Here is a 14,434-nt window from a genome sequence, read left to right on the forward strand (position 1 = left end):
ATTGGCACAGATCTCAGATCTGCATTTCCAGTGAAAAGCAACAGAAGGGCTGGATTTGCTCTCATTGGTCAGAATAACCAGCCCCTGGAGTTTGTAGCCATGGAAACGCCGGCTTTCCCTGCGTGAACAAACACGCTGACAGGTTTCCATGCTGAGTGAAGAACCTGAACAAGGACTGAAACCAGATATGACAGATCTGTGCGACCCGGGAATCTAAACCTCTAATAACTGATGTAAACGTCAGTGGTAGAGATAAGATGAGCGGGCAGGGATTTGCATTTCAGATTGTTAAAAGAAAAAGATGTTGTGTCACACTGAAAATTGTTCCTTGGAACAGAAAAAAGACTCTTTGCTTTCCAACCAAACTTTGACTTTTTTAAATGTCTCAGAGTGTCGCCTGTCTGACCAGTTTAGCCTGACCAGTTTAGCCTGACCAGTTTAGCCTCCTCTATCAGAGTTAGAACAAGCACAAAATGATGAACGGTGGACTCGAAGGCTCGCACACTCGCATAGTTTTGAAGACGTTTCTTGGTCGGACCTGCCTGAAGTAATTTTTCTCACCACATGAGTTCAGAGAAAAACTGCAACGATTTCTTGGAAGTCCATATTTTTCTCGATTGTGCCTGTAAGTGTGTTAACGAGCTGCTGAGTGGCTGAAACATCTGGATCGTTTCACAGGTCTCCAAAGTCCTGAACAAATCTGTCACATCCATCTTTTAGCTGCCTCGGGTGTTTCATTGTTCTATTCAAAGAGTGGGTTTAAAAACTGAGATGAGCCGGTGCAGTTTTCCATCATCAGTGCTTTTCCTCGAACCTCACAGAGTAGACGCATAAAGATTCGTCTGCTGGTGCTGAAGGTTTAAACTCCCATCAGCTGCTGAAAGCAGAGCTGAGGCTGCTTTCTGTCAGAGTTGCTCCAAACTTTGGTTTCTATACATCAGAATAACAAATTCCTGGGTTTAGATTATCCAGAGCACAAACATCTGGCTTTCAAACACTTCTTCAATCAGGGAGGGAAGTGCATCATCCCCCCACGGGCGCCCGGGGGTCCTGTGAGTTTGACAGAGACTTTACATCATGCAGCAGAGCTTCAAGCTGTGCATTCTTCACTCTAAACATTAAAACTGCAGTGACTCAGACTGTGCGCGTTTTTTCTTTTTGAAAGTTTATGTCTTCTTCACGTAAACTTTCACGTCTTCTTCTCAGCCCACCCACCTGCTGGTTGGTGCAAATGTTCCCTGATGGAGATGTGCTTAAAAAAACCACATCAGATCATTGAACAGCCAAAAGTATGTGGACATCCTGTCTATGCTCCAGCTGTTCTCCTGCTCTGACGGCGTCTGCAGGGATTTCTTCCCACCAGCTTCACGTGTCTGACATCATTGAGTCCACTGATAATTTTCTTGGTTGCACTTTTACTTTGGAGGGCTGCTCAGGTATTGACCACCCAAGGATTAGTGACTCATTCTAGCCATTTTTCATTTTTATTCTTCTGTAAGAACATCACTGTTTGATTTACTACTGGTCCATCCCTTGGCTCTTACTTTGAAACTTCAGTCACTGCTTCCTGTTTCCCCACTGGCTCCCTTGGTGCTGTTCTGGTGCTCCTCAGCATCATTTCCTCTGGTAATTTCTCCTTCCACCTCCGCCATGTTGGCCTGCAGTTGGTGCTGCTCTGAAAGCGCTGTAGTTTAAGAATATAATCCACCCACTGTTATCATCTTCAATGCCCTGTACCAACACAGAGCAGAGCAGCTATCTGAACGCTGCTCCAACAGAGGTCGATCATCTTGTTAATAATTTCACCTCCTCACTACGTACGACTCTGGATACTGTAGCTCCTGTGAAAACTAAGGTCTCTAATCAGAAGTACCTGACTCTGTGGTATAATTCTCAAACACGTAGCCTAAAGCAGATGACTCGTAAGCTGGAGAGGAAATGGCGTGTCACAAATTTAGAGGATCATCATTTAGCCTGGAGAAATAGTTTGCTGCTTTATAAGAAAGCCCTCCACAAAGCCAGAACATCTTACTATTCATCACTGATTGAAGAAAATAAGAACAACCCCAGGTTTCTCTTCAGCTCTGTAGCCAGGCTGACAAACAGTCAGAGCTCTGTTGAGCCAACAATCCCTTTAACGTTAACTAGTAATGACTTCATGAACTTCTTCACAAATAAAATTTTAATCATTAGAGAAAAAATTACCAATAATCATCCCACAGATGTAATATTATCTACAGCTACTCTTGTTATATCCCCGTGTCCAGTCAGTGTCTGTGTCTGCCTTGGTCCCACATCTCTGTTCCCTCTGTAGTGCCTGCATGTGAGTCTGTGTCTTTGTTCAGTCTGTGTTTTGTGTTTCCTGTTTTACTTTGAAGGTCTCTGTCTTATCTCAGTATGTTCAGATGACGCTTCCTTGTCTCGTCGGTTCTGATTTGCCCCAGCTGTGTTTCCCTCCCGTTACCCATTCCCTGATTGCTCCCTCTGTGTATTTAAGCCCTGTGTTTCTTTGTGTCTGTGTCGTGATCTACCGTTTATTTTGCTGTGTGTTTTGTCAGTCTGCCGGTGTTAGTTTATTTTTGATGTTTTCCAGTTATGTTATGTTTGAGTTCAGCATTAAAGCTGTTTCGGTTTAAGTTTGTCTCTGGAGTCTGCACCTTGGGTCCTATTCCTGTCTGCACACAGCCGTCACTTAACAGTTTGATGGCAGATACTCCCTTCACCCTGGCCAAAAAGGCTAAAATGACCAAAGAAAAAGCTGAAAACAGCTAAACATGAGAGGTTTTTGGACAAGGTTTGTGTTTTTTCCATTGTTTAAGCACTGCTTCCAGCCAAGAGTGATGCCATATATGCCCTATAGCTGCAGAAAAGGCTAACATTGTTATCTTTTTACAAAAGTTTGTGTTCTCCATTCTTTAAGCACCGGCACCGTTTCAAAAGTACCGGTTTGGCACCGGTATCGGATAAAACCTAAACAATACCCATCCCTACTAATTAGTGTTAATTGGTCTTCCAGCTCTTCATAATGCTCAACTTTATTTTTTCCAGCCTCTTATTGCTACTTGTCCCAACTTTTTGGGATTTGTTGACACCGTGAAATTTTGAATCAACATATTTTTCCTTTCAAATGTTTCTCGGATTGAACTTTTGATCTGTCATCTACGTTCTCTTCTGAATAAAATATTGACATTTGCCATCTCCACATCATTGCATTCAGTTTTTATTCACGATTTGTTTGGTGTCCCAACTTTTTTGGAATCCGGTTTGCAATAAATACTCACAAAGAAAACGGCGCCGTTACAACTTATGTCCAAAAATGTATCGTTTCATGCATCGGTTAAAACACTCGACTCCAGCTACACGACGCGCAGCTGGAAACACTTCACACAAGTCGAGCTGCCCGAGATTCACAGAATTTACAGAAAATGTTACATTTTTGTGATTTATATGGTTATCAGACGATAGATGTCTTATATCGGGGTATGAGATTTTGGTCATATCGCACAGCCCTAGGTGATGTAACGATAGCGTTTTAATAATGAACACAAGGACCGAGCACAGACTCAGACCACGAGAACCTAACATTCACAGAGAGGAGCAGGTGGGCGGGTCGAGTCTGGATTCAGTTGCGTCGCTTGAAAACTAGACGAGAAATAGAAGCTAAAGCGAGTCCGAAGCCACCACGTCCCGTAGCTGTAACGATGAGGTGAAGGTTGAGAGGAAACGTCGGGGACACGGAGGATGAGTGACAGATGTGCTGCTGCAGCTGGAAGACACGCCTACTGGGATCAACATCTGCACACAGGGGAGGGGAGAGTGGGAGAAACAGGCAAAGATAAGGGAAAGGAGGAGCTCTGGATTCATGGGAATGTGACACAGAAGCCTTTTTGCTATTTTTCTTCACATTTCTTTTATTCTCTTAATGATAAGATTGTCTTTGTGAGGTTTTCAACAAAAGTCATCGTGAACTGAAAGCATCTGACATCACGGCCGCCGTAAAGTTTTTTTTAAACATCTGTTTTTGTTTGTATTTGTGCTGTGTGTTAGCTTGCAGACGGGTTGCATACTGTTCTCTACATTTCAGACACGATATTGTACTTTGCACAAAAGGCACAACGCTAATTGGTCACTCCGTGAATTCTGTCAGATACAGATTTTAATGTTAGACAAAGATGAAACACAAAGTGTAGTTTTAAGGGGAAAAGTAATCCAAAGCTACCTGTTCCTGTGTGGAACAGTAACGCCCTGTTTCAATAATGAATTCATGTGATTGACAGAGTTCATGTTCACTGCCACACTCAGGACAAAGACCTCAGACAGCAGCACATCACAGCACCATCTGCAGCCTGACAGGGTCACAGAGACGTTTCTAAAGCTGTGAGACTCCAGTGAACCACGGTGGAGTCGTTACCCACACATGCAGAAAACCACTTCAATTCAATTCAACAAATCTTTATTGATCCTGAAGGTTGACCCCGAAGGAAATTGTTTAACCGACTTTTGCCAGCGCCATCTTACCCTTCTGACCATACATACATTACCAGGGGTGTCAAACTCAAATACACAGTGGGCCAAATTTCAAAACTGGAACAAAGTCGCGGGCTAACGTTAATATTTATTGAATGAATCTTTTCTTATGGACTCAAACACGTTTTGCTGAAAAACTGAATATGGAACAAGCAAAGCTTAATACTGAACAATATATATATTAGCTGTATAATACCAGTAGGCCAGCTCTGATAGTAATTTGGTATGGCTTCACGGGCCAAATGTAATCAGGCTGCGGGCCAAATTTGGCCCGCGGGCCAGAGTTTGACACCTATGCATTAGACAAACATCACATGGGGAAGACAGGTCAGGGAGGTATAACAATGGAAAATGCACAACATGAGGAAAGACAAGGAGAAAAAAAGAACTCCTCCCAGACTGAGCTCCAACAGGGAGATCAGTTTGAGAACAGGAAAAAACACCTCAGCACATGAAGCACATGAACCTGGAACAATCCTGGAACCTTCACCGGAGCGAGCTGCCCACAAAAACGACAACTCGTCCAGGAGGTCGCGGTGGCGGTAGTGTGACGGTCTGGGCTGCTCTGCAGGAATTCTGCTCTCTACCAGAAAACCCTGAAGGAGGATGTCCACCCATCAGGAGACAATAATGATCTTTCCTGGACTTCAATCAGACTGAGATGCTTTGGCATGTTTTGTCTGTTGAACTGACAGAAAACAGGGTACCAGCACTTTCTAAATCAAAATCAAATCAAATCAAATCACTTTTATTGTCACATCACATGTGCAGGCACACTGGCACAGCACATGCGAGTGAAATTCTTGTGTGCGAGCCCCACAAGCAACAGAGATGTGCAAACACAACAACACAAACGAGCAAAATACAAGAATGGCCAACCTGAAACTAATAAATATGTAGCAACCCTTGGCATCAAGAACGACAGAAGAGTCTCTAACGGGTGCAGCCATTTATTTCCTCACCACACACGGCTCATTCTCTGGACGTTGAGCACCGTGAAAACTATAAAATAAGAAAAAATTGATACCTGTACAGTACCCTTTGAACTATAACAATGAGCTTAAGTTAATTCAGGCAAGTTCAAACAAGTAATTCTGAGATATACAGTCACAGATTAAATAAAACAAAAGGGGTTACTTCAAACAGCATCAAGGGATTACACAGTTCAGTTAAATAAAATATAACAACAGATCATCTCTCATCACATACCTCAGTCCGCTTGCCAAGGGTGCAAAACTCCGGTAAACACTTAAACACTTCGGCCCGTTTCTCATGGGGTGCTGCTAGCTTGCATGACACACATGTCTAGCTAAAAAATAGCACATGGATGTAAGTAACATAAATAAAGAATAAAAGGGTTTTCAGATAGCTCACAATACAAACGCAGCAACATACCTTACATTAGAAACACACTTATCATACTTATCAAAGTATTATCGTAACTTACATGGACTTTGTACAACTTATTCCTGCCGCGACAGACTGCTCTATACGCGTTACGGGGCATGCCTCTGATCACATCTGTCCTTAGTGCGACTGCGCATACAGTTCCGACAACCCCCGCAAGGATGACTTATGGTACAGATCAGCGGTTCATTACAAAATATATGTACAATATATAATAGTGTATGCATTTCTGGATGTGTATACTAAATATTTTCCTACGTGTGTGTGTGTGTGTGTGTGTGTATACACATTTTTACAAATTAAATAGTAAAAAAATAAATAAATAAATAATAATAATAATAATAATAATAAAATATATAAAATATACAGAGTTGAATATGTGCAAAACAAGTGGCATTTATATACAGTATGGAGTGCATAATGTTGAAGTTCCAGTAGTGAAGCTGAGGTGTCTATGACGTGTTCAGCAGTCTGATGGCCTGATGGAAGAAGCTGTCTCTCAGTCTGCTGGTACGGGACCGGATGCTGCAGAACCTCCTTCCTGATGGAAGCAGTCTGAACAGTTTATGGCTGGGGTGACTGGAGTCCTTGATGATCCTCCCCGCTTTCCTCAGGCAGCGCTTCCTGTAGATGTCTTGGAGGGAGGGAAGCTCACCTCCAATTATCCGTTCAGAGCACCGCACTACTCGCTGGAGAGCTTTGCAGTTGTAGGCGGTGCTGTTGCCGTACCAGGTGGTGATGCATCCAGTGAGGATGCTCTCAATGGCACAGTGATAGAAGGTCCTGAGGATGCGGGGGCTCATGCCGAATCTTTTCAGTCTCCTGAGAAAGAAGAGGCGCTGCTGCGCCTTCTTCACTGTTTTGTTTGTGTGTACTGACCACGTAAGATCCTCAGCCAGATGTACTCCAAGGAACCGGAAGCTGCTCACTCTCTCCACAGCAGCGCCGTTGATGGTGATGGGGGTGTGTACTTCTCTGCACCTCCGGAAGTCCACTATCAACTCCTTTGTCTTTGCGACGTTGAGGGTGAGATGGTTGTCTTGACACCAGTGGGTCAGGGCGCTGACCTCCTCCCTGTAAGCCGTCTCATCACCGTTGGTGATAAGACCCACCACTGTGGTGTCGTCCGCAAACTTCACAATGATGTTGGAGCTGTTAGTGGCTGTGCAGTCGTAGGTGTAGAGTGAGTACAGGAGAGGGCTCAGTACACACCCCTGTGTGTACTGAGCCCTCTCCCTGTGTCTTCTGTTTAAAACAGAACTTCAAAGTGTTCTTGGTCCCTGAGAATTTCATGTGGACGCCTTGTTTCTAAAACATTTATTAGGGCTCCAAATGCTGTAAGAATCCGGTCTTTAGTGATGACGTGATGAGTCCTGCTTCCGCCCAAACGAATCTGCGTTTAATAAGGCTGTTGTGTTTTTAACATGTTTGAATGTTTTGTATGTATTTAATCTGAACAAGCCCCTAAAAACAGTGATCACTGTCGGCCTCTCTCGCTTTATTATCGCTCTTCATTTTAAAGCTCAGATTTGAAACCTCACGATGTAACTCCAGCCCAGCAGCAGTATATTAATGACTAACCTCGTATTGTGGATGGATTATCTCAGTTGTTCTCCTGACTGAAGTTTGGTCCGTTTACAGCATCCTGCCATGCGATTGCATTTGTCCCGAACCATCAAGTTAACTTTTATCAAGTGGAAAAAGGTTAGCGTTCATCCTCCAGCTTCACTGTGTTTATGCTAACATAGCTGTGTCGCTAGCGGCCACGTAGCATATCATTATATAGCAGCTAGCCCAACTTCAGTAACCCTACAAACGTCACTGCTGTTTAGCTTTCTGTCTTCATTTATGTTTGAAGTGATAGCAGAGCTGTACGTTTGAATTTTTCATAAATCTCTCAGTCAGAGCATGCTATATCATGCTTAGGTGGAAGCTAGCGAGCTAACTTCCTGCTAACTGTGTTAAACTTCGTAAATCCTGTTTTCATGGATGCTTGGATGTTAAACTTAATTGTTACACCTGATAAAGCAGCAACGCTGATCATTTTATTGAAGATGAAAGAATTTAGACAGTTTTTAACTCTCAGTGATGCTGCAGTGTTCGTTTGACTTTGAGACCTGCAGCAGAGTTTGGGCCCAGGCACAGCTAATGATGTCAGACTTAAAGACTGGATAGGGCAGAGTAAGAAGCTCAGAGAAGCCAGCAGTTAGAAACTCTTCGGCACGACTCTGAGATTTTAAGCTAAAGGTTTTAAGCTAAAAGCGCACAGATGCTTCAGTGTGACCAGAAAATCCTTTTGATTCACAAGTCAAACATGTAAATCCACCTCTAATGAGGAAGATGACGGGAGGAGCCGGAGGAGGTGCCACCTTTCCTCCTCCACCCCCCCGCCATCGCCCCTCTCCTCCTCTAAAAGCAGCCCTGAGCTGCAGCTCTGGATCAGCTGTTTGGTTGCAGAGGTGCTGATGCTGCTGCAGCAGAGCTGTAAGTGGGTTCACGTCTTTTTCTCTTTGATCTTGCAGTCAAAGAAAATATGCAGATTTTTCTGAGTCAATTTGGGAAGTTTGGAATTTCCTGTTGTGTCAGAGAGGAAATGATTGCATGCGCAGTTTACCGTCTGTCTCCTCCTGAAATATCACCTGATGATGTCTGATCACAGGTCAGTTTTGTGTGATTCCAGCTGTGATGTTGTGAAAGCAGCTGCTTGTCTGCTGAGACTTTTAGTGGAGCTCAAACTACAGACTGAGCTGCAGCAGCTCACGGTGTGTCAGAGCAGACGGGATTCATTGAGAATGTGCTGCCTGATGAATGTTGCTTGGATGGACTGACACTGCTGACTCAGATCACTGGAGCAGCAGCTATTTATAGTTTGTAGATTCAGATGACTATTGAGCATGTTTTCAGATCTGCCCATATCTGTCATATTATAATTCAGATCGGTACATTTACATATTTTTGTATCTATAAAAAGGAAGCTGACACTTTCGAGACTTTATCAAAGGTGTGAGCATCACAGCGAGGCCTTTGTGTCAAAGTAGCTGAAGATAAAACAGAAAAACATGAAGGTGATTTTCCTGTTCTGGGATTTTATAAAAATATTCTGCAGTACATCAAAAACGAAAGAAAACCATTAATCAACACATGAACATCACCTCTGACGTTACAGCGGTTTTATTAGAGACACGGCTGAGCGTTTTGCATTTTGCATTTTGCATAATTTTAAAAAGTTTAAATTTGTTCAGTATTGAACGGCAGAAATTAGGTTTTCTTTTTGGAAGTAAGTAAAAGGAAAAAAAAACCAGCGGCCGACAGCCTGTAAGCAACGGTAGACTGGTGCGTAACAAGCAAGCGAATAATGCAGAAAACAGAGAGAGAGGGAGGGAGAGAGAGAGAGAGAGGGAGAGCTGTGCATCGCGGTGGAAGCAAAACAGTAAAAGAGTGAATCATGACGATGTTTATGTGAAGCGTAGTTTGGATCTTCTTTTGCTGCTGGTTCGGTCAATATTGTTTGGAGAGACATCAAACTAACAGCTTTAGAATCGGCTCATAAAGGACGTGAACACAAAGCGCCGACAGATCAGAGTCAGCGAGCTGTCGGCTTCCAGCCCCGACCGTGAGAAAGTCACATCTCACTGATTCTGATCCGCGGGTCGCGCTGTGTGTTTACGTCTATGTGCAGAAGCCGTGTTCCTGCTCTCATTTACTGTTTTAGCTGTTTGGTGGTTCTTGAAATTTTGTGAGGTTCAACCTGAGATTCTGGCGTTTTGGGCAAAATAAATTTATATTAAAAAAATCGATTCAGAATTTTAATGAATCGATTTTACGTTATCCAAGCCAGAATCGATTTTTAATCAATAAATCGATTATCAAAACCCAGCCCTAATGCTGAGGTGCAATTCAGCCATTTGATTCATGTTACAGCAGCTCATGAGTGAATGAACACAGTGCAGTAAAAGTACATTTTTCCAAACATTTAATCAAATTAACCTGAGTAGGGTTGCAACGTCAGCATGCAGTCAGGTTCTACAGAGTCTTGCTACTGATTTTATTCAGGCGCGTCGCAGCAAGCACATGTGGCCCTGAGGACTGAACTTTGACCCCTGGCGTAGAGAATTAAGACGTGCTGTTTTACCTCAGCGGGCTTTTGTGGTGACTGCGTGTGATGGTGTTTGTTGATGAGCTACAGAGATGCAGCCTGTGTGTTCTTATGTTCATCAGCTCATGTGTAAAAACTCATTCTGCCTACGAAGGAGTACCAGGGCCATATTTAAAAAAGAATATTTAAATAATCTCCAAAGGCTGATTCTGTTCATCTGGACGCAGCGTTTTGTGGGAGAAACGTTTCGTCATCATCCAGGTGACGTCTTCAGTCTCAGCTGACTGCAGGTCTCAATCTTATAAACATACATTTGCATAATGACTGAAACAGCCCACTGAGGAACAATGGGCTGGGAGGCAGTTCCTTCATCGTGATTATGTAAATGTGCATAATTTCCACTGAAAATGCTCCGTCCAGATGAACAGAATCAACTTTTGGAGAGTTACTTATACACAGCAAAATCTCCAGTGTTAAATTAACACTGGAGAGTGTCTATATGGGTCCACACCTCTGAGTGTTAAATACAACACTGTTGAGTGTTAAATGAACACTTTTGACAGTGTTATATGTTTAAAAGTAACCTAGTCAGTTTTGAAGATTAACAATGGCTAACACTGAGCAGTGCTGATTTTCTAACACTGGAATATTTCTAACATTTTGAGTTATTTTCCAGTGTTAGAAAATCAGCACTGCTCAGTGTTAGCCATTGTTAATCTTCAAAACTGACTAGGTTACTTTTAAACATATAACACTGTCAAAAGTGTTCATTTAACACTGGAGATTTTGCTGTGTACCTGGATGACTAAGCATGCATCGAGAAATGTTTAAATAATGTTATTACTTTCTTATACTTTTGCTTTTTATTTGCTTTAGCATTTAATCAAAGTTTATATTTCATGAAAAAGGTTGAAACTGGATTTTAGATCTCTAATCTCACTCCTTTTCTCCAGAATCTGTTGTTAATAGTAATTTTAAGAATAAAGTCAAAATATTATATTTACTTTTCTTTCTCGACATTTTGCTACAGTACGTTTGCGCGAGCTTGCATTTGCAGAATGAATGAGGTTTGACTTCTCGTCTTTTTATTTATTATTTATTTTTGAAATTCTTCAGTATTTCATAGAATTGATTAACGATTCTGATTTGAGTGTTTTAGAATGATTAAAAATCAAAGAAATATTTCTAACTGGCAGAATATAAAAATGTTGGTTCTTGTGTTGTCTGTGTTATAACTAACTCATCTTTGCATTTCAGATTATTCTCTGACTCGAGCGAACCTTTTTTATTTGCCCTAAACACCAAAAAAAACTTTAACCAGTGCTCGGTAACGCCTGACATAGGAGGTCAGGTGGACAGGCCTCAGTGTGGTAAAGGTTAAAGTTCATAACAGTAGAATTAGAAAACTAGAGAAGATTTCTCAGGGTGGCATGGAAACCAAAGCCATTTCTTTTACACCTACTGTTACGTCCTGTAATGTGCATTGTACATATATGGTTACAATACATCAAAGCAGTAAGTATAGAGCTTTGGAACTGACGTATCGGCACAATGTATTGTGGGAGCGTGGCACCATATTTCTGGCGTGAGCTGGAAGGAAGGTTGTTAGAAACATGCTTAAAAGCAGCTCAAAAGAAAAAGGACGGTACAGGGACAGATTGTGTCCAGATGCAAAGAGACGGTATTTGCCAAAAATATCGAGCACTGGAAATGTGGACCCGTATGAAGTACAGCCGTGGAGTAGAAACCCTGAAGACCAACCGCTAGTCACCCAGCCTGATATATTTTCTTATCTTGTCTGTGGAGTCAGCGCGTACAAGGTGAACCAGTTTCACAATTATAAACCTCTGGAGGGACACATCCACGTTTGTTGAATAAAGAAACACATTTTTCAAATTACATAATATCACCCACCACTAACACTACTCGGTTTAATGTATCTTTTGAAAAATTGCCGGTATTTACAGCACAAGACTTTTAAGAGTATTTAACAAGAGCAAGTTTCATTTGTGCCTGGTTTTACTACCAGACTGTTCAGCAGACACAGCAAACCTTCACCATCTTACCCAGGAGGGTCCCCTCTTCACCCTCACATGGAAGAAGTAATCTGATTGGCATGGTGGTACGTTTGAAGCAGGGATTTCAGAGTGCCCCATGTGTAGCGCTGGAAACCAGTCACGATGTGTTTCATCCATTTCATTGGCAAGTTTTTCTGCAATAATGCCAAATAGCAACTCTATAAATAGAACATAGTTCTGCAAAATCACTCATTAGGATGTTTGTTCTAATTTGTTATGACCCCAGATCCCATCGCAAATAAAACTACCCTCATGATGCTTCCAGGTGGGGAAACAATGAAAAGATAAACTATTTTCAAGCTTATTCTCCTGCCGGTTGTGCGTCTGACGTTACGACCACACAGCAAGTACGTGTTAACCGTGTGCTTTCTCTCCTCTTTCGCTAGCGCTTTGTTTGGCCCAGAAATATGGCGCCTCAACCAAAAATCCTGGTCACACCCCCTCCCGTGACATCACGCTCCAAAGCCTATACATCGGTCATGTGATTTGGAGGCGCCGGCATTAACAGCAATAACCTTCATTCCATTTCCAGACTGGAACAATAAACCTCGTGTGTGAAATCTGGAAATGCCCACGGTGTTGATTCAAATGCGCTCTGGGACAACCACAAGCATCGGCTGTTACTCACATAAAGATGTAAAGTTGGTCCCGAGCTACAGGAGGAACCATTTCATTGGTGGAGGGGTGGGGGGGAGGGGCTCACTATGTAATATGTTCTGTTTTAGAGTTCACATTAACTGTTAATTGTAGCTAGGCTCAAAGTGTTAATGCTAGCTTATTATTATTTTAGGGAGGCACATGCCAGCCCATGCTAGCCCTGTAGATCCGCCCGTGGGCAGAGTCACAGGAGAACGTTCGCTCCAAAAACGTGCACGGCAGCACGGCTTAGGTTTGCAAAGCTTCATCTGGACAAACGACTAGACTTCGTGAAATGAACTGATTAAAAAATAAAGTCACGTCATTATGCGTGAAAGCAAGTTCACGTAATTTATAATGTCTACAATGTTGTTGGCACTCTTTCCGTCTTGTTGCTGGTGTAGGAGGAGAGAACTACGTGAGCGGTCCCAACATGACGGGGAGGGCAGGTCTTCTCTTCAGCCTCATCACGGCGGCACTCTTCTGTGGCGTCGCTGCTCAGACAGTCAGAGGTCGGTACTTGAACGCAGCATGCCGGGCTGTGTCTTTGAAACCTGAGTTTAGATACAGGATAATCCAGGTGCTCATGTGCTTTTGTACATTTCATGTGATTGCTTTCAAAGACAAACTGTTAACTATCAGGGGCACGGTGTTGCTTCCAGACTAAAAAGTCTATTTTATCCTTTCTAAAGGAATTGAGACACCAATTTAATTCATTTTTCTGCTGATATATTTCTGTTTACTCCATTAAAGTGTGATATTTTTCCGTTTTTCACAATGGTATAGCATCCAATAGTAAGCAGCAAAAAACCAAAAACAAATCATGACTATTTGATTCCTCGGTGAGCTCATAGCGTGTGCCGTAGAGGGTTAGTGGGATTAATAGTAGAGAACAGGAGACAGAACATTTGTTTCATGAGTTCATCACAATTAATGGAGCTTAGTTGTGTTAAGGTTCAAAATATTGGGGATGGACACCAGAGGAAAAACCCACAATAACAACACTGGTCCGGTCGGGTTGAGTCAAACGATGATTTAATGATCACACACGTGGGAGATGGACACTGTATGCAGACGGTCTCAGATCTCATCTCAAAAAACACATCTCCATAGTTTTATGAAATCAGGGTATTAGAACGCCCCCTCATGCGTAGTGACAGGTGTAATACAATCAATGTTGACAATTTTATTTAACACAAAGAATAACATTGTCTCCTTCCCGAGGGCAGACGCTGACTGCCCCCGTCTCCTGGAACCGTCTGTACCCTGCTAAGACACAACATGGCAGCTACAAGGACTCTTTCATTTATTAAGACCATCAGTGTGTATTGCTCTAAATCAAGTATATAATATTAAATGAATATTGCTGGATCAGCTACTTCTACTTAAAACATATTAAAACATGACTAAGCACAAAATCACCAAGAATAACATCTTATAAGTGCTGTGTAAGCGCGTGCGGCCTTCCAAGCTCAAAGCCTTTGCCCTCCATAGATCAGCCAGACTCGCGCTGGCTGTAGCTTTTAACCTTTAATTACCTTGAGCACAACTCTAGAATAAGCAACAAACTGCAATGTGTATGGAATGATCATGGTTACATCTGCAATGAAAAATCATGTTATTATTCTGGTACCTGTAAGAAAAGATCAAACTAAAGTTATCACCATCACTGTAATGCAAAGAATAATGT

General features: G+C 42.4%; 1 protein-coding gene and 1 long non-coding RNA gene across 2 annotated transcripts in view; one reads left to right on the plus strand and one right to left on the minus strand.

Annotated features, from left to right (window-relative positions):
* Window positions 1-5,461: 5,461 nt before the first annotated feature.
* LOC146699521 (uncharacterized) lies at window positions 5,462-6,121 on the minus strand. The gene is made up of 2 exons (XR_014922926.1): window positions 5,737-6,121; window positions 5,462-5,529 (listed from the first exon to the last, which is right to left on the minus strand). It is a non-coding gene; the product is annotated as an uncharacterized LOC146699521 (long non-coding RNA).
* A 7,046-nt stretch (window positions 6,122-13,167) lies between these two features.
* The window catches only part of LOC146699522 (collagen alpha-6(VI) chain-like), a 47,178-nt gene continuing 45,911 nt past the window's right edge, over window positions 13,168-14,434 (plus strand). The window contains exon 1 of the mRNA XM_085472497.1: window positions 13,168-13,256. Coding sequence (XP_085328623.1) covers window positions 13,178-13,256 — 79 coding nt within the window. The 5' untranslated portion in view covers window positions 13,168-13,177. The remainder of the gene's footprint in view (window positions 13,257-14,434) is intronic.

The sequence above is a fragment of the Copadichromis virginalis genome, linkage group LG11 (genome assembly GCF_057382275.1).
Source record: "Copadichromis virginalis isolate Kocher_CV1m ecotype Utaka linkage group LG11, C_Virginalis_male_GT1.1, whole genome shotgun sequence".
NCBI lineage: Eukaryota > Metazoa > Chordata > Actinopteri > Cichliformes > Cichlidae > Copadichromis > Copadichromis virginalis.